Below are 19,071 nucleotides of genomic sequence, written 5' to 3'. Positions count from 1 at the left end.
ACAGCAGGAGATGGTGCCACAGTGAAAATACATGGAGCTTATTCCAGAGACTGGCATGAGAAGTTGGATCTCCAGTTGATGGGTGAATTGAAGCAATTCCTCAACAGCATGCGTGATGTGGAATTTAAATATGAGGCACTTATGCTCTACAATAGACGATTGGATTGAAAAGAATATACTGCAGACGGCCTGCCAAGTCATTTTCTGTGGCTCACAAGATAATTGAAATTCAGTTGAACACTCATTTATAATTGTCTTCCAAGGCAACTTTGTTAAAGCCTCTCTGATCAACACGACGTCTGGAAGCCAGAGAATACGATGTCAACAGTTCAATTATAGACACATCCAAAAGCCAAAACATTGATGCAGATGGAATTATATAAAAGATGGTAAAGCTGTCAGGAATCTGGCACCACAATAATCACAAGAGTCATTATTGTATGGCAATCTATCATATAAAATAAAACTACATTTAAACAGACTTATACGTATTTAAAGTAGTTTATTATTACAAATGTATTGAAGTTAGACTTTGGTTACCGGTATATTTCACAGGCCAGCTGAGGAATGATGAGCTGCCTTAGTCATTATCACTACTACTACTACTGCTACTACTGCTACTGCTACTACCGCTGCTACTACTACTGCTACTACTGCTACTACTGCTACTGCTACTACTGCTGCTACTACTACTGCTACTACAACTACTGCTAATAATAATAATAATCTGCCAATATTCACTGAAATATACCTACAATAAAACCATTTATGTGCACTTGAACAATAAATGAGTATCTGATCTGAATATCTGAATAAATGCATCATCAAATGTTGAAGAGTCAAACCCACAAATCTGTCTGTGACTGTTATTTTGGTTGCATGGAGTTCAGAGGAGAGTCCGATCCATAATTTGTGTGCAAGCAATGAGATGTGTTGGCTGATACTGTAAAAAAAAAAGTTTAAAAAAAAAAATGGTTAGAATGAATTAATCAATTAATAAGTAAATAATTTAAGGGAATAATTACATAATATATTGAAATAAATATTCTTCTGCAATCTTCACATATATCAAGTACTGTATGCTTTAGCAAATTGATATTAAAGTCAAACTACTTGCTCCAAGCCAACATCAAACACCATAACAAAAAAAATGAATGCAGTCACAGTCCACCACTTTGGTAGCAATGAGCAGGAAGGAACGATGGAATTGGTCCCTCATGCTGTGACGGTGGACAAGATGTGCTGCCCAGCTCTGCCAGAGTGAGAAGGAAGCCATGGAATGAGAGCGGGAGCCCGTCTAGCACCAGAGTCACATTTGCCTCGAGCCATGGCTCCACGATAGCATCGTGCCTCACTCTCCTGCTGTTGCTGGACGAGCACTGCTGGCGGTCGTCGCTGGAGATCTACCTTCCTCACTCGGCACCCAGCTCCAAGTGCGACTCCCCGTCTGTTTCTCCCAACTCATCACTTGAGGTCGCACTGTGATCTTGTGGCATGATAGCAGCAAGCAGTCTTCAGAGACAAGGGTATCACTGGCCACGTCGGTTCCTGCATATCCACTCAAAAACAAGACAAAAATACAACAGCAGACTAAGCAAAGCAGACTAAACAAAAGATCTCAGGAAGAGCAGGAGCTGCCGAAGTGACTGACACTTCTTTCTTTGCGCTAATAGTGTCCACTTGAGGCCACCGTAGTCAAAGACTGCTGGTGGATCAGTGTGCACTGAAGGAGATTTATTGTGTTACATGCGTGTTTGACTGTAGTGTGGCACTCCTGTCAAAGTTTTGAATGTTGTTGTCTCATTTTATCTCTTGAGATTCGGCCGTCTCGCTGGTCGGCACAGGAGCTGACGGTCCAACATGGACACTGATGCAAGAGCTGTTGGTGAAGCTATCAAATTTAAGCATTTTAAACCAACCACACATAAGTTTTATGTTAGCATACAATACATGGATATTGGGTTGACATTCCATTCTGTTGAAACTGTTGGTGAAAACATGAGAATGTTGATGAATGTAACTGTTTGCCCCCTTGCGTGACTGTGAGTCTGACACCTGTTGTAGTACAGTTTTGTTTGCTTTGTCTGCTTTAAAAGCTTTTCTTTTGATGCTTTGGTTGTTTACGCGATAATTATTTCAGCTGGTGACAAAATGTTTTTTATTTTTTTAATGAAAAAAAAATCGGTTGCAGAGCAAGTTTCAGAGCACTCTGAAGTGAGGCGAGTCCTGCTGTGGTAACAGCTGACCGTTGAGCACAGCTGCCGATGTTCATGGACTTTTTTGTGCTAATTGTGCAAGATTTAATCAAGTTAGTCATATTGGAAAAGACATGCATAATTGCACCGGGCGTGATGAGTGTGCAGCACATCTTTCAAATTAGGGACTGCAGATGGAGCGGTCATACCTCCACCGGCACATGCTGCTGCATTTTGAAGATTTCATCGAGTCGAATGCATCTGATAAGTGTTAGAGTCCCAGATGGTGTTTTGAAGCAGCTACAGCGCAGGATCTGCTTCCTCTTCCTCCATGTCTCCAGTGTGTAGCAGGGCCACTGAATGTAACCCACAGACAGTTCTGATGTTAACAAACTTCTTGAAACTAAGCCAAACTGCTTTGGTGAATTTGGTCATGTTGAAATGCTTCCAAACTACAATGGAAGAAGTGCTGCCTCTGCAAGATGCTAAGTTGAAGTTAAAGAGTCCCTGACATGAATACGACCAAGACACAATTAAAAAGTCTGTTTTTGCCACAGTGACGTGACTGTGGTTTCACTCTCGTAACCTCTTTCTCTGCAAGATTTTAGACTGGCGAGAAGAAAACAATGGTGAATTTTGACACTGTGGCTTCTCTTTGCCATTTTGATACTGTGATATCGTCTTTAGCTGTTTGTATATTTTCAAAGCTGCGGCCATGTCACTTGATTTGTTAGTAACAACCCAAAGATGCAGATGGTTGCTACCTGTTTCTTCTACTTGAACTTGTTTCACCTATTTTTAAGAGGATGCTTATCTTCTTGGGAAGAAGAACAGCCTTAACACTTTCACTGGTGCGATTTCGGCCGCTTTCGACTTGTTGACTGTGCATTGACTGCTCATGGGTCGTATATTCCTCTGATGTCATCATCAGGGCGTATCTCAGATGTAGCTTACCGTACCCTTGGACTGAATTTTCACTCTGATAGGATGTTAATTCAACCAACAGTTTATTATACAAGACAATTTCATACTACTGCTTATTTTTTAACTGGTATCCTTTAAGGTCTATATTTTTGCAGTCATAAGATAAAACAAGTAGTAGAATTAAAAAATGCGGTAAAAGATGAAGACGGTTTTATGACATTTATGACAACATACTGTGATGATCCCAAAATCAGTTTGAATGTGAATATGCACTTATTTTCTGGTATTAGGGTGATAGGTTTGACTCTTTTTTGTCGTGACATCACAGGAGATTTGCAACCTTCACATCCATACTTTTATGAGAGAATATGTAGGCCGCTGACATTTCCTGACATTTATCAACTCTCTTTTTAATACATTATACTGAAATGCATTGAAGGTTCTCACTGACTCTTTATTGTGATGATGAAGGGCTTCGGCCACTTGTTTTACGTGTCACTTCCCTCATTTGCAGTAGTGTCTAGAAAAGTTCTCCCTGTAGATCTGGTTAATGTGAAATCAGTATTAAACAAACTTGTGATGTCTCACTGGAATCAATTATCACATTAAAAGCAGCACAGTGCTGAATATTTGTCATCGCAGAGAACCTTACCTCCATTTGAAACGGATTCAAACTTGGAACTGCACAGCTGCCAACTGAGCAGTATTTTGGCTTCAGGGCACAGTAAAGACTTGACACAGAGGAGCGGATGTTGAAACGAGTTAGTGTAATTCCAGTTTACAGTATAAAACAACACGACGTGACGCGAACAAACAGACCTCCAGTGTCCACACGTTCACATCTGCCAGCTGCAGCGGAGCAGAGCAGCAATTTGCGTTTCATGTTCTTGTGTAGACGATGAATGGGGATGAAGGAAGCGGAGATGAGCTGAAAACATGAGAGGAATGTAAACTCCAGGGGAGGCAAAGTGTCTGCGCTGCCATTTGTGCTCTGTTTTGACTTTCCTTTTTCTTTGTTTCCAGTTTACTACAGCGATCCATCCATGCATCCATCTTATTATGTGTGACTCAAACAACTGCATCGCCACTTCTGTCGCCTTCATCTATCTTCCACTTCATCGTTCCATTTTCCACCTGCCCATTGATCTCTCCAGTCGTCCATTTATTAACTTTTCATTCGTCAATTCATGATTTTGTTGCAAATCCGTAAGTGGTATTAAAATTCAGATCCAGAAACATGCTTTACATCAGCGCTTTAGATGTATTGTTGGATAAATCATATTTTAATTCCATGTTTTTTTTCATGTGTAATTAAGAATAAAAGCATCATATTTCAAACATGTAGTTTAATTGAATGAATCATAACTTTCAAATCTTGGATAAAGTTGGAAACCACCATGATTCCACCAATTATTCAGAAATGGTTGTCGAGCAATTCCTCTTCGTTTGTTTGAAAATGTTACTGTTGGCAAATTTGATGGTCAGTTTGAGTTTCCAGAAAGTAGTAGTATGTAGAAGTGAGAATATGTGTGTCTAAATTCATCATTTGTAAATTCTTATCAGTACACAAACGCTAAAAAAAATGTAATGAAGACTTTTGGATTACCTCCAAATTGTCATTATTGAAGTCGACAGATGACACGTGAGACAAGATTAAATTTAACAATTTAATCGGATGGAACTAATAAATAAACAGACAGCCAAGTAACTATGAACTAAAGGCGCCGGGAACCAAAACGTGGACCGGGATGAACACACAAGTAACGGGGAAGAATCTAGAACAGAAGAGAGGCGGATTAGAATCACAAGCCTTAAAAGTGGGAGAACAGAAAACACACCCGGAGTTAAGCTCGACGAGGTGGCAATAAACTAAAAGCGCTCGCTGGCGGTGGCTATTCACACACACGCACACGAGGGGTAAACTAAGTGCATATATATTTAACTGAAAAGTGAGACCAATAACTGTTCACACATGGAATGAATGGAAGCTAACGGAGGGAGAACAAGGAAGGACGTGAAAACAAAGGGGTTGTGACTGAATAGGAATTCATGCACGGGAGAAATTCAGAAAAGTCGAGGGCTAGAGTGAGAACACGGGAGTCTTGGGAAGAGTTTGAGTGGAGAGTGGAAATCTACCATCTGGCAAATGCAGCCGGCGTCGGGAGGAATATATCCGAGGAGGGATTGATGAGACGATGAGCGCCAGCTACGTTTGCCTGTAAAGTTGGATAGGGAGAGAGGAAGTAACAAAATAAAAGCACGAGGAAGGGATGCGGAGGAAATACAAACAGTACAAAAACACACATTAAAGTGCGAACTGGAAATGTAATGTTGAAAGATCAGAGGAACAATTTCCAACAATGTGAATTCTTCTTTCATTCCATTCCACCATTGCTGGAGCAAACACGTGAAGCTAATGGACCCCAAAGGTTGAGGCCAAACACACAAAACACACAGTTCTAAGAGATAACTCTCTGGGACTCTGTAACAGACCCTGAAGCCAATTATAGCACGCCGCTGCACCCTAGGTTTTTCTGGAGGTTGTAGACAAAAGAGACAAAGGAAACATGTACTGAAGAAAACAGTGCAGTTCATAGTGCCAAATGAACAAGCAATAAAATGGGACATGGGGAGGATAGGTGGGACTAGGGGGCATCCAGAAGAATAGGTGGAGAAGGCTGATATGCTGTGGCAACCCCTGATGGGAAATGCCCAAAGACTAAGAGTCAGAATGAAAACTGCACTGTGGGAACAGTTGCTATTCATAACTGTGAGCCTGCCATGTGGGCGGCCTGCGGATCCCACACCACGACATTCCCTTTTTTTCTTGTTGTGGGGCATTTTTTTGAGAGTAGCAATGACAATTATGTTGCTCTAGCTCTACAGCTACCTGTATGAAGTTAGAAACGAGAAACAAGACTGATCTAATTTATTTTTCTATTACTGCATTCATTAAAATGGCATGTTAATGGACAAGTTACCAGGAGTGCGTGCAGTACATGAGAAGGTGTTAAGCCTTGAATGAACTGAGCATGGAAGCATGAGAAGTGTCTTTGAGAGTGACTGTTTTTTGTGAATATAACTGTTTAACAATGTATTTCAAAGTAATTTGTATTAGGTCTTGAATAGTGTACACATTTATGACCCTGCTTTGGAGAGGGACACGCACTTTTATGAATCATGGGGCACCTCTATTTAACTGTTAACTAGGAAACAACGCTTAAAAATTCACTTCCATTCGCTGTAACATGCAAGTAAGGGCTTTCATTTTCATGCTCACTCAAAGACAAGACTACAAGTCCTAAATTTAAGCTTTTGATACTTGGTACAGCTATTTTCGACGACTCTGAGTTTAGCCTGCAATGACAACCAACCAACTAATGACATGCCAGTCTGTGGCACCAATGAACATCTCCACTTTCACCTTTGAAAACCCATAACAATTGAGTCATACTGCATGAGTGCCAGAGAGCCATCAATCAAACTGCTGAATGCACCTCATCTCCTCCTGATCTACCCATAGACCACTCATTTCAACATCCCAGGATCTTCCCACCAGCAAGTAACCCCCAAATACACAGAAATGCATCTCATTTCGTTCATCTGACTGCTCCAACACATATTATTTGAGTTGTCTCTGATTCAAAGGTTACAATCACATGATCACCTGTGAGTGGTGGAGGTCTGGGGAAAGTTTGTGTGGAAATGGATTATAATTTCATATCCTTAACTTGGGATCAATGAAGCATATCTAAAGCCAGGCCTGAAAAAAAAGGTCAGAAGCAAGAGGAGAACTGAAAAGATGAACTCATTTTTCACAATTTGTGTGTAAAACGACACCCTATTCAAGTTTTGGTTCATCACAATTTGAAATTAGATATTTAGAAATGAACTGACACATTGTCTACATACCTAAATGGTTCAGTTGTAGTCAGTTGTTACCAATACTAGAACAGGTAACAGGAGTGTTGTCATTAATTCACGCATCAACTAGCTTCAGTAAACTAAAAAGCATGATGATTTGCCTCTGAACAAACAGCACTTGTGTATATGGCTAAGAAGTCCTAAAATAACTAAGAGGAAACTGTGTTGATGTCAGTGTGGGCAACAGAGAAAAGTGCATAAGTTCAGTCTCCATCTAATAACACCTCCGGATGAACAAGATTAAAAAGATGGATACCCAAACCTCCAGTGCGATGACAAGTCAGCTTATGCTCCCATGTAAAACAGACGCCCTCTGCGACCAAAACAACATGAGTCATCTTGTGCTGTTTGCGAGACGCGCAAAATGTGACAGAATTGGGCTGCAGGCTGTCTTCAATACTGGATGTGTGGCTCGAACGGGCCGATAGCTTAGCGCTGGTCTTTTGGGACAAGAACTGTTCTATGTGGAGGAGCTTGGGGGAAAATTAATAGACATGCATCAGATGCCTGTCTATCATTTATGAAGATTTATTTTCAATGTCCTTTCAGTAGTGCAGTGTGGAATTCATGATCTGTGAATTGATCTCGGAATTGTCGGCATCAGTCTGAGGTATTCCTGGGTTTCAAAACAAAATCTGTGCTCTTCCAGTGACGTGATGTGACTGGTGAAGCACTGCCTTCGTCACAGTCAGATTACAGACCAACCCATCCTCACGCCCGTGGTGTAATACAGTGTTTTTCAACCTTTAAGCCATGACACACTTCATTCATTGAAAGAAATTCCCTTGGCACACCACCAAAGGAACCTTAGCCAAAACGCAATTGTGATTAGTTGAAAGTCCTGTGGAAAATCCCTTTTAATTTGTAAATTGTAGCTACTGTCACTCAGCTATTTTGTCATGCTATTGCATGCAGAAACAAATGCATTTCTTTCAAATGTCAAATGATTTGTTTGTTTATTTTAAATAACTGTTTGGATTTTATCACAATGTCTTTGCATGATTTTATTCCAGTTTGGAGAGTTTCCAGACAGATCTTACACATTCTTTGCCTCAGCTTTGTAACAACAATGATTCATTGTCTTTTCACATTTTGCAGCGCATTTACTCTGCATTTAGTTTATAGGCAACTTTGAAAGAAGTGGACAAGTGGCAATAAAGTTTTGAAGTGGGACGTCACGTTAGCTGCTAGCTCTGTTTGCGCGGCCTTGCAGGATCGACAAGGAACGCTCCCATCTGTCTGTTGGGAAGGTGTGTGGTCAAGTTAGAGGCACATCTGCTTTGAAAACAACTGGAAGTGGCGCATTTGACAGGCCTCTTCACTGTGACTGTATCGGAAGAAGAGAGTCACGGATGAATCATCCGTCTGGGCATCAATATAGATCTATAGTGTTATAGTGTTCCACCTTCTGCACCTGCACGACACATAAAAAACAAAAAAGTCGGAGGTTGAGGTTTGGTAAGCTATGGGATGGTGCTTCATTTGTTCTCAACGTAACAACATGTCAATTGCTATTTTAAGCCTCTTAAATGGTACTGTCACTCAGGTGCACTACCCCAGCAGTCACTCACATATTACATCAAGCTTAAAGACCTTTTTATCAACTGCCTGACAACTGGGCCTGGGAAAAAACAAAATGGTTTAGAGATTTGTAGATCATTTTTGTCATTTTGATGGGCCGCACTGATGTGTTTTGTTGGGCCACACTGACTTTCAGGGAGGTAGGAAGGTGAGCTCAGCTCTGGTGTTGCCAAATTGGCGACTTTGGCCCTAAATTTGGCAACATTCCAAACCATCTTGGCGACTTCTAATTTGAAAATCGAATGAGCGACCAAGTGACGTTGCTCACTGAGGAGTTGGTGTGTATGATAGCGTCCAGGAATGGGCTGATGAGGCCTCATGAAACAGCGTCCGGATTTTCAGAGCTCAGTAGGTGGCGCTCCTGGTTTTTAAATGATGTGGAGTTTTATTAAAGGCTTTAGGGCAAAGTGCGCCATCTAGTGGGGGCCAACCCCATGAGTACACTGTAAACCCCATCACTACTTGTGTCCTTTATACTGTGTTGTGTGTCAGTAAGCTGCATTACAGTCAGTGAGCTGTGTGTTGCTGTCATATATATATATATATATATATATATATATATATATATATATATATATATATAATATATATATATTTTTTTATTTATTTATTTATTTTATATATATATATATATATATATATATATATATATATATATATTTTTTTTTTTTTTTTTTTTTTTTTTTTTTTTTTTACAACGGGAGAAATGGTAGATGGCTCTGTACTAACTGCCAGTACTGTTAACAAGCCCTATCTCACAACGCAACCTGAATGTTGACAGTGTACACACAACTCTCTTCATGCTGTGATTCTGGACGGTGTACACAGACTGATCTCCATTCACATTTACTGGGCTCTGGTATTGGGATAGCTTTATCAGGAAGGGGCAGACAGAGAACCAAAGCAGAGGGGGAAATCAAAGATGTGGAGTATTATAAATGATGTGACTGCTGTGTGCGTATGCCAGAAAGAGTGTGTCTCTGTTCAAGGGCTGGTATATCCCTTCAATTACTTCACTGCCATTTGTTTTCACACAGTAGATGGCTTTTGCGCTGCATATCATTAAGCATCGTCTAAACTAACTTGTTGGTTTTCTCACAACACACACACGAACATGACTTGTGTACTCACACATGCCTTCATTTCTACGTTTTCATGGTGGATCGACCATCAAACAAGCTGCTGGGTTTTGGCAAAGGGAGCCATTGGCTTGCCCACTGTGCGCTGGCTTGTGTGTGTTTGTGTGTGAGAGCAGTGGACAAGACAAACACAAGATAAATATAGTCAGTGTGTGTCTTTAATTGGATGATGTGGGAGTGTGAGTGCAGAAAAAAACTGTATGAGAATAAATTTATACAAGAAATTTTCATTTCTGCCAAAAACACAAACTGTGTGACGACACACCTTCGCCATGCCACTGATGCCTTTGTTATCTGCTCTAGCAACCACTGACTGCAGCCTCATCTGCTCTGGTAACTTCGCAGAATACGAATCACACATGGGTTAGACTCCAAAGAGGAAGGAGACCGGAAAAATAATGGTCTGGATCCCTCACATTCAGATGAGATGGAATCTGTTTCTGTACTGGGTGAATGGACCGTCTGTCAGTGGCTCCAAAAACAACTAGAACCCTATGTAGTCTGAAATGTCCATGGTCCATTTCAGTAAAGCTTCAGATAATTCTACAGATGCTCATAAATCATAATTCCCTTTACTGAAACATACTTGTATGTATGTCACTCTATGCTACTTCAGTGTGTTACATCAAGAAAATGGAAGGTAACAAACATAATTCCACGCCAGGTCGTCTACATACAAGTGAAAGGCTTTTATAATGAAGCAGTTAATAATGGAATATGGAGTGTTCCAGGTTTTTGTGTGGAACAATCAACTCTTCGAAAATAATTACTATTCTCGGAGTGTTACTTAAGTAATTGTGTGTGAAAGACAGTCTCAGATGTTCATTTAAAAGCCATCATTTGCTTCACAGAAGGTCGAGACTCTCTAAATGAAAACTTAATGAAACATACAGATAATTCTAAAAAAGTTTTTGTTTGAGTTTCCTGGTGTTCATAGAGACTGAACTAAAAGGTATTGAGCGTTTGTGTGCGGATGGTGAAGGAAAGCGTGTCCTTGAAGTAAACAACCTCGCGGTTAGCCAGAGTGGATGGATTTCTCCGGAACATGGAGCAAAAAGCGTTTCATTAACTTTCACCAACTGATTCCATTTTCACTCGTGTTTCCACCACTGACCTTTGACTTCCCTCAGGTATTGCTGGGAAGGCAATGAGGTGCATACTATTACTTATTCTGGGGTGTATGTGTTTTGATACCAAACCCCAGGAGAAACTGAGTTAAAAGCTTAGACTTTTTGAACAAGAACCCGAATCTCTGATGCAGTAACTGTGAAGTCTATTTAAAACTTGCAGTGTGGCGAGGTGAGGGACTGCCAGGAGAGGTCCATCGGCAGAAAAACACCGGGGAACTTGAGGTGTTTGAATTATGACTCCAACAAGCCGACAAGGGATATGGGCCTTGTTGTTGAGATGAAAGACTTTTATTGGCTTTTAGAAACACTCTCACATAGACTGCTGTCAGGGACTGGGAATAGTTGATCTTCAGCTTTCACCAAACCATTAATCCTGCCAAACATGGCAGCCATGTGCAACTTAGTCTGTGGTGTGAAGTTTGCATTTGCAACGAAAAAGCACTTTGCAGGGGAAGGACATTAAAAGGCTTCAATGCAATGAATTTAGCATGGGAATGAAAGAACAAGGTTGATGGAGTATGGTGACGTAGCTCCGCCACAGCCCGTCCTGCATTCTCTCACACTAAAACTAAATGGTTTTTTCAGTTATCCTTTTGACTGAATAGTTGCAGCATGGTACCTAAGGTTTCTGTACGTATTTTTTAGCATTAAAAAAAAAATCATTACATCTTGATAGCCAAGGCAGCAGCATAAAACCTGATCGGACATATAGTACCCAGAGTCTAATAGAGCAGTCCCTTTATAAGAAGTCCCGGGACATGGGCACCAAATCTGGTTGCCATTTGTTGCCGCTGCAGACCACATTTTGTGTTTTAGATTTTGTGTTTTTTTTTATCATGCTTTTAATGTTGTCAATTATGATTGTCACCATTGCATTATTTTTGGGTGCAAGTCAGATGTGTTTCAGTGGGGGTTGGTCTCAGGGTTGTTCTTTGTTTCCAGTCCTGTTTTTGGTTCAGATGGACAGTATGGGGAGGGTTTGCAGTTGGGTGGCCAGAGAATCCAGTCACTGCTAATGATTTTATTCTCATGGTATCATCACAACACAATCTTCAACTCTTGCTGAATTGGTTTGCATCTGAGTGTGAAGCGGCTGGGATGGGGATCAGCACCTCTACGTCTGAGGCCATGGTTCTCAACCTGAACTGGATAGGATGGCTCTCTCCGGGTGAGGAATGAGTTCCTGCCTCAAGTGGAGAAGTTTAAGTATCTTGGGGTCTTGTTCTCATGTGGAGGGGTAAGAGAGTTTGGTCTGCAAATTGTCTCAGCCCTCTACCACACTGTTGTCTGTAGAAGAGAGCTGAGCCAGAAGGCAGGGCTCTATTTACCGATCAATCTTCATCCCGAGCCTCACCTAACCTATGAACTACAAGACCTCCCCTCTTGTGATGGTCAGATGAGGCTTTAAGAAACAGTTTACTGATTTTCAGAGCTCAGTAAGAGCCCTGATTTTAAAAAGGATGAGTTCAGAATAATGGAGTTTCATTGAACTATAAACACTCTGATCAATACTCTGTACTGTTTGTCCAACACGTTTCTTTATCGACGCAAACTTCACACAATCTCCACAACTAACCTTTGGTCAGACGACTAAGAACCAATTGAAAATGAAAATTCTATGTGTCTGCTTGTAGAAAAATATATTTTTCCCAAAATGGTTTAAAATATTTCCTCCTGTCATTGTGTGTGCAGATTCTTTTGGGAAGTGAAAAGATGAAGACTCCACTGGTCCTCCTCATATTCCTGGTGCTCGTCGCTTCAGGAGCCTGTGATGACGTGAAGTACATTTCCAAGAGGAACTCAGGTAGGACTCTCCATCTCCTGCTCTAATCCGTGTGCTGAGTGAGTGATTAGGCCGCAGCGCTGCTGCTGCCTTGTTTGTGTATCATCTGATGACAGATGAGCTGATGGATGCTTATCGCTGATTGATTTGTCGGGCGGCGCTGGTCAGCATGACAGGCGTTAGGATTGGATAATGGATGGACTCCGCTGTTTCAATAGCTCACTCTGTAACGTGGCCAGCGTCATAACACCCTTTTTTACAGCAGTGTTTCACATAATACAGGCTAATTTATTTTCGTTTTCTGTCAATGGTGTGCTGCATATCTCAGGGTGAGTGACACGAATTGTGCTCAGGGAATTCAGTGAATGAAGTTCAACAATATAGCAAGTCTTAACTACATATTTAATAGAGAAATGTACCACAACTTGTTGTTGTCATCTCAAACTGAGGAGTCACAACAATTGTGGCGCGCTAATGTCACAACATGTATAATATTGCAACATTATAGCATGCATGTTGCCCACCTCCAGAGTTACCACGCGACCTTTGAGAGCAAAATGACTTGGAATTGACGTTGAATTTGATGGACATGATTTGCACATTTATCAATTGTCAGTCCAAGGTGACAAGAAGCTAAAGTTAAAGCTGTCCTAGTAAGTCATTTATTGGCTAAGCACAAAAAGCTATTTACGGACTCTGACTTGGCGGCCTGTGAATGCTTTTCACCTCAGTTTGATGAGGCAACAGATGTTACTGACACAGTCGCAGTCTTCACCCGCATGATTTTCTAGGACGTAACTGTTGAGGAGGACTTTCTCACCCGAGAGGCCCAGGGGCGAGGATATTTACATTCAAGGGCCGTGTACAAAATAAAACTGTGTCAATGACAACAGATGTTTGTTCAGGATTTGTCCAATTGTGCAGCGAGGACCCAGACTTTCCAGAGTTTATTACCATCGTGTGATAGCGAAGAGGCTCCTGCAGGTCAAACAATAGACATGTCACCTATGTTGAGTGTTGCTGTTAAAATCCTGAACTCAATTCAAAAGCACTGGAACACCAGCTATTTATGTCGTTGTTACTGTAGATGAAGATTTGATCCATCACACAGATGAGATGGAATTTCAGACAACTAGGAACGAGAGGCAGGAGGAGCTGACTGATGAGGTTAGACTTAGGAACTTGGGGTTCCTCACAGATCTGACAGCAGAACTAAGGGCCTCTACTGCGAATTGCACGGCAAAAAGCGAAGCATTGGTCACATGATCAGTGCAGTCAAAGCATTCAAAATGACGACCCATCCTCACTCCTATGCCGTAATACATTGATATTGGGAAAGTGGATTTATGTGTCCTGTGCTGACACCTTCAGTACTGCAAGTTGATGGATCGGCGTAACAAATGTTTTCATTCCTGTGTAGCGTTCCATTGTAGAACAAAAGGAATCCCTTCCCATGGCTTACCTAACACCAATCGCTATCTTTCTCTTACCTGATGTCCAGAGTGTCGAGATATGCAAGGTGTAACATGCTTCAACTGAAAACCTTATGACTCTGTGAAGTTCTTCCACTTTCTTGTGTCTTAACCCACGGTTGAATACGACAAAAGCCCATTGATTGTGGCATGTGTTCTCAAGATACATGCCTACTTTGGCTCAACTTTGATATGGCTTTTTCACAGATGAAAACATCAAAATCTAATGACAGAAACCCCATGTCTGACTTACATCTTAATGACTGCCTCAGATTGGCAGTCACAACCCATCAACAGGATTTGAGGAGACTTGCAGGTGATGTGCAGTCTCACTGATGATATAATAATAGGAAAATGTGGTGCAACTGACAAGTAAATCTAAAAGGCGAGCTTTTTTGTTGAACCTCTTTGTTCTCATTTCATTTTTAGTTGTTTTCTGAATACCATTATTATTTTATTTAATATTCATGAGTCATTGTGCAATACCAAGAGCACAATTTTATATCCATTGTTCAGCAAGGAGGTTTTATGATGCCAATTCATTTTGTATGTTATTGGTTCTTTTTCCACAATTGTGCCTGTTTCACAATATTGCCTCACTTATTGTTATATATTATTGTGTATTGAAGCATCAGGTCATTGAAGTTGATATTGGATGTAATTAATTTTATTTTAATTTCGGCTTTATTTCCACAGTTTCACTGTGTACTAATATCTTGTAGTTTTCCTTTTTTACAATAAAAGATGCTACTGAACATGTGGCAAGTGGGTTTTATGTGTGGAATGGTTGTGGAAGATCGGTGTCAAAATTCTGTGGGAAAAGAAAGTGATCTCTTGGTTCAGTGGTTGGCTAACACTGCTTTAAGCCATGAAGTTTCATGCTGGATTATACACAAAATCAAGCTGAGCACATAAAGTCACTGTGACATGAACATTGTTGATCACATCTGTATAAAATGCAGTCATCTTTACGGCTAGACTTACTCTGATTAAAATGGCACTTAAAGTTCTGCACTTCTCTATGTGTTTTCTTTGTTAGGGACATATCATCAGGTTCATCCTCAGACCAGAAAATGATTTAGAAGAGACCCATTTGTTCAAATCACTTTCATATAATTGACAGTTGAGGTGGTCGAGGTCTAGTTTATGGAAGATGAAACCAGTTTCTATCTTTTTATCCTTCCTCGAGTTAAACTACCAGTTGCTTGTGTGGCAGTCGTCATGTAAAATAAACTTCATTTTAGAGCTGCAGTGCAGGAGAATTCCCAGTGTCGACCTTCAACGTCTCCACATCAGCTCTGCCCTTGGCCGCAGCTGGATGATGTTGCCAGCTTTCGCGATCGTCCATTCACATTCATTTTGACAGCCCTAATATATTTATATATAACATACCCTGGCTATCACACTTACATGTCACTGATTGTTTTTCAAACCACACAGTATGAATTTACTGCTCCATTGTTTTTAGAAAATTCACTACAAGCAACTGTTTTGCACAGTGCCGCTCACATCCCTGCTGTATGTCTTACAACACTGTCTGAATGTGTAATGCCTATATTCACGCTGAATATATCAATATAAATTTATCCTGCTCCCCTTGGTATTGTTCTTCCCAAATGGAGATTTCTAAATAAACTTTCTAGTGTTTGAACGGAATCATGTGAGTAAATTTAAGGGGACCGAGGGCAGTTACTACAGCTCTGCTCAATTAAATCTTTCTGAAAAAGTCTAGCTGTCATCTTGTTTTATCAGGTGCTGTATGATCATATGATCCAGGATTCTTTTTGAACCACACTGTTCCATGGATGTGCCTTCAAAGATCATTTTCCATTCACTTTGAATTATTTATCGCCAAAAAATCCTGATGGTTTTTAACAGGCTGTTTTAATGCATGATAATATGGAGTTTGTCTGAAAGAATACATATGAACAGTCAGAATCATGAAATGTAAAAGAGAAATGGTTCTTTTTTTGTCTTTCGATATTTGCTGTTGATTTGTTATCTCAATGGGGGATGAAGCATTTTACCACTTTTTACTGCTTTTGTTGAGTGTGATAAATGTTCAGCTGTGAAGTTAGCGTCGCTGTTCAGTAAAACTTTACAAGTGGAACGTTGTCAGACGAAATACCACCTAGTGTCTGGCAGCATGCCTTCCAGTACAGAAAGGACCTGTCAAAAACCAGTGGCCCGACCACTGAATCACGCTGTAGCAGCATGGACTGGCATATAACACCGTGTCATGCTTTTTCTTTTCCCAGCTGAGAAAGGGAGCACAGGAAATTAAGACTTCCAGCGACTTCTTCTCTCAGGAAATTTGACTGCCCGAAGCCAAACCCTCCAGCCAAAATCACTGCATCACATTACCATGGCGACTAAATGGCAGGCTACTGAGAGATATAACGTATTAAATCAACAAGCTTCCTGCTTGAATGGACCGTGGAACACGCACATCTTAAATTAGTTAATTTTTAATGTTAATCCAGAGTGACTTGTGTTTTTTCCTACTGTTTAATCGCCTGTTATATACACCTTTATCACTGGGAAATCAACAATTAAAACAAGGTTCAAGGCTGATACCGCCGTTGCTGTTCAAAAGGCACCAGGATGAGAATGGAAAGAAAAGACTCTATTATATTATTGTGACTCTCCTTGGTGGTGGTGGGTTCCACTGTTCACTTTTCTCTGTTATCCGGCTTAGTGTGTGGGTGTGCGGGTGGGAGTTACATTTTGTGTTTGCTGCTGGTGTGTGTGCGCTGGCAGAAATACCTGCATGTGTGAACCCACAGAGACATGTGTGCACAGGCGTGTGTGGGAGTGGGGTTGGACGGATAGGTGGTTGAGGTGTTGGGTGTAAATATATACCCACTTAAGAAGAGAGTGTGTGGAGCAATGCAATTGTGCATGTGTGCATGTGAGCTCCCCAAGTGTGCACTCTCCTTCTGTGAATGTGTGAGGTGTGTGGGTGCGCTGTACACACAGTAATTATGTGATCAGAGCGGAGCCAAGCGGACATTTATGTGGGCGAGTGCAACGGTCCGACAAAGATAGGCTGTTAGATCTTTTCTCTTCCTCGCTGCTCTTCTTCCGATGCATGCACGTGTGCCAAACACGACACCATATGGATAGGAGCTGCTACCAGTTTACCTGCAGTGCTTTGATGCAGCAAAGGTAGTGAGTCCAGTTCTGATCAGACGTGTGAGAATGCTGCCAAAATAAAGAGGAATCCAAAAATATGTTGGTGTGGTATGGACGATATAGGAATGGGGGTCAGTTGTGTTGGTGAGCCACGTTGGAAATAATATTTGGTGCAAGCCGATCAGCTACACAGAGAAACAAGAGAGAAATGTCAGTCCATGGTTACCCGACGAATTGAAGGCCAGCCAGTCCTGGAATTAGCAAAACTTTCTTTGTCCTCAAGCGCTGTCACAATGACTATCAAGCACTGAGAGGTGGTTCATAAGGTCCCCTCCAGGAGAGCAGAGGCACCTCTGCTGCTGAGGATGAGTTCAGTCTCAGACATCGCATAGTTTGGGATGTGATGAACCGTGGAGTGAGGGCAAAAGAGCTCAGCTTCTCTGAGTCATCAGACCAGTGGACATATTTCCCAAGGTCTATTTCTTGTGTTTCTTCAGCCAAACAGAACTTTCCGGCCCGGTTTTCTTCTCAGCTGTTTGACCAAAAGGGCACCATCCATGCTGTCTCCTCTGAAGAGTTGATGAGAGACAGTTGTTTCTGCTTCTAAAACCCTGTGTGACTTTTATCTGGGCTCCAATCTGAGGTCCTTTTTGACTTGTGATTTTCAGAGGCTGCTTAATCCTCAGCAGCAGAGGTGACTCTTGGTCTTTCTTTCCTGGAGATGTGAGCCGGCTTTGCCATTGTTTGTGCGACTGCACGCTGAGACACTTTCAAAGTTTTGGCTGTTTTCCAGATGGATGACCTTCATTTCTTCAAGTAACCACGTTGTGTCATTTCTCTTTGCTTGCTTCTTGCCTTGATCTGAATTCTAACAGCTGTCAACAACAGGGTTGTCAGCTGTGCGCCAGACCTCTGACGGCCCCAACTCCTCAAAGTGAAAACCATTTCTGGTGACGACATCATGAAGCTGTTTAGTGCACAATCTGTGAAGACTTAATTCACTTCTGTGGTGTAGAGAGTAGTAAATATGAAGAACATAAACTTTGACTGTCCAGACAAAACCATTGCACGTGGAGCAAATAAACACACTGGACGTCTACGCCAAAAATGGAGGCCCTTTCTAAATCAAAACCTGCTTCATTTGAGTGAAATGAATGCACGTTTACATTTCAGCGCCTCGGCCCCTGTTTGATCGCTCCGCTACATAAATCCATCATTAACCGTACCTGTGAAGTTTCCCCTTGAGGAGTCTGATGAAGAGCCCACATGAGCTGCCGATTAACACCGTTCCACAAATTATGTTAATGGCCTTGAAAGTTGTTTCTAAACGCGTGACGGTGATGGAGGCAACGTGTGGAAGTGATGTCAGACATCTCACATGCACTTGTGATGGTCACTGAAGTCATGTGTCTAATCCTGGGGTCTTTATACAGGAAGGTTATTATTGTGCTCTTAAGATATTGTCAGTGACAGTTTTATCTTTTACCTGTATGTTTGATTCAGTAACTCATTTCCCTTTCCACTGACATCTTTCAAAACACATTTAGTATCATGTGATGAGGATGATCACTAGAATTTAAGAGTTTGCCAAATAGGAAGGCTTGATTCACTGTATAGGGAGGTTGATATTTATATAGAGTAAGAGTCTATAGAAGAGTCTTTAATGGCTGTTTGGACAAGGATGTTTGCTTTCGTTAACTGCCAGCAAACCTGGATACTCCCCTGGTACACCATGTAATGGATGTCAGTATTTTGACCGAAATACTTATATTTTATGAAAAATAAGTA

The 19,071-nt window shown here is 41.2% G+C and overlaps 1 protein-coding gene across 3 annotated transcripts in view; it reads left to right on the top strand.

Moving 5' to 3' along the window:
• The window catches only part of il1rapl2 (interleukin 1 receptor accessory protein-like 2), a 255,847-nt gene that overhangs the window by 41,688 nt on the left and 195,088 nt on the right, over positions 1-19,071 (top strand). For all 3 annotated transcript variants that reach the window (XM_053878428.1, XM_053878429.1, XM_053878427.1), the window contains one exon: positions 12,586-12,697. In XM_053878428.1, the coding sequence (XP_053734403.1) occupies positions 12,607-12,697 (91 nt within the window). In that variant the 5' untranslated portion in view covers positions 12,586-12,606. The remainder of the gene's footprint in view (positions 1-12,585; positions 12,698-19,071) is intronic.

This window comes from Synchiropus splendidus, chromosome 11 (assembly GCF_027744825.2).
Source record: "Synchiropus splendidus isolate RoL2022-P1 chromosome 11, RoL_Sspl_1.0, whole genome shotgun sequence".
Classification (NCBI taxonomy): domain Eukaryota; kingdom Metazoa; phylum Chordata; class Actinopteri; order Syngnathiformes; family Callionymidae; genus Synchiropus; species Synchiropus splendidus.
This window is presented reverse-complemented; position numbering and strand designations above follow the sequence as displayed.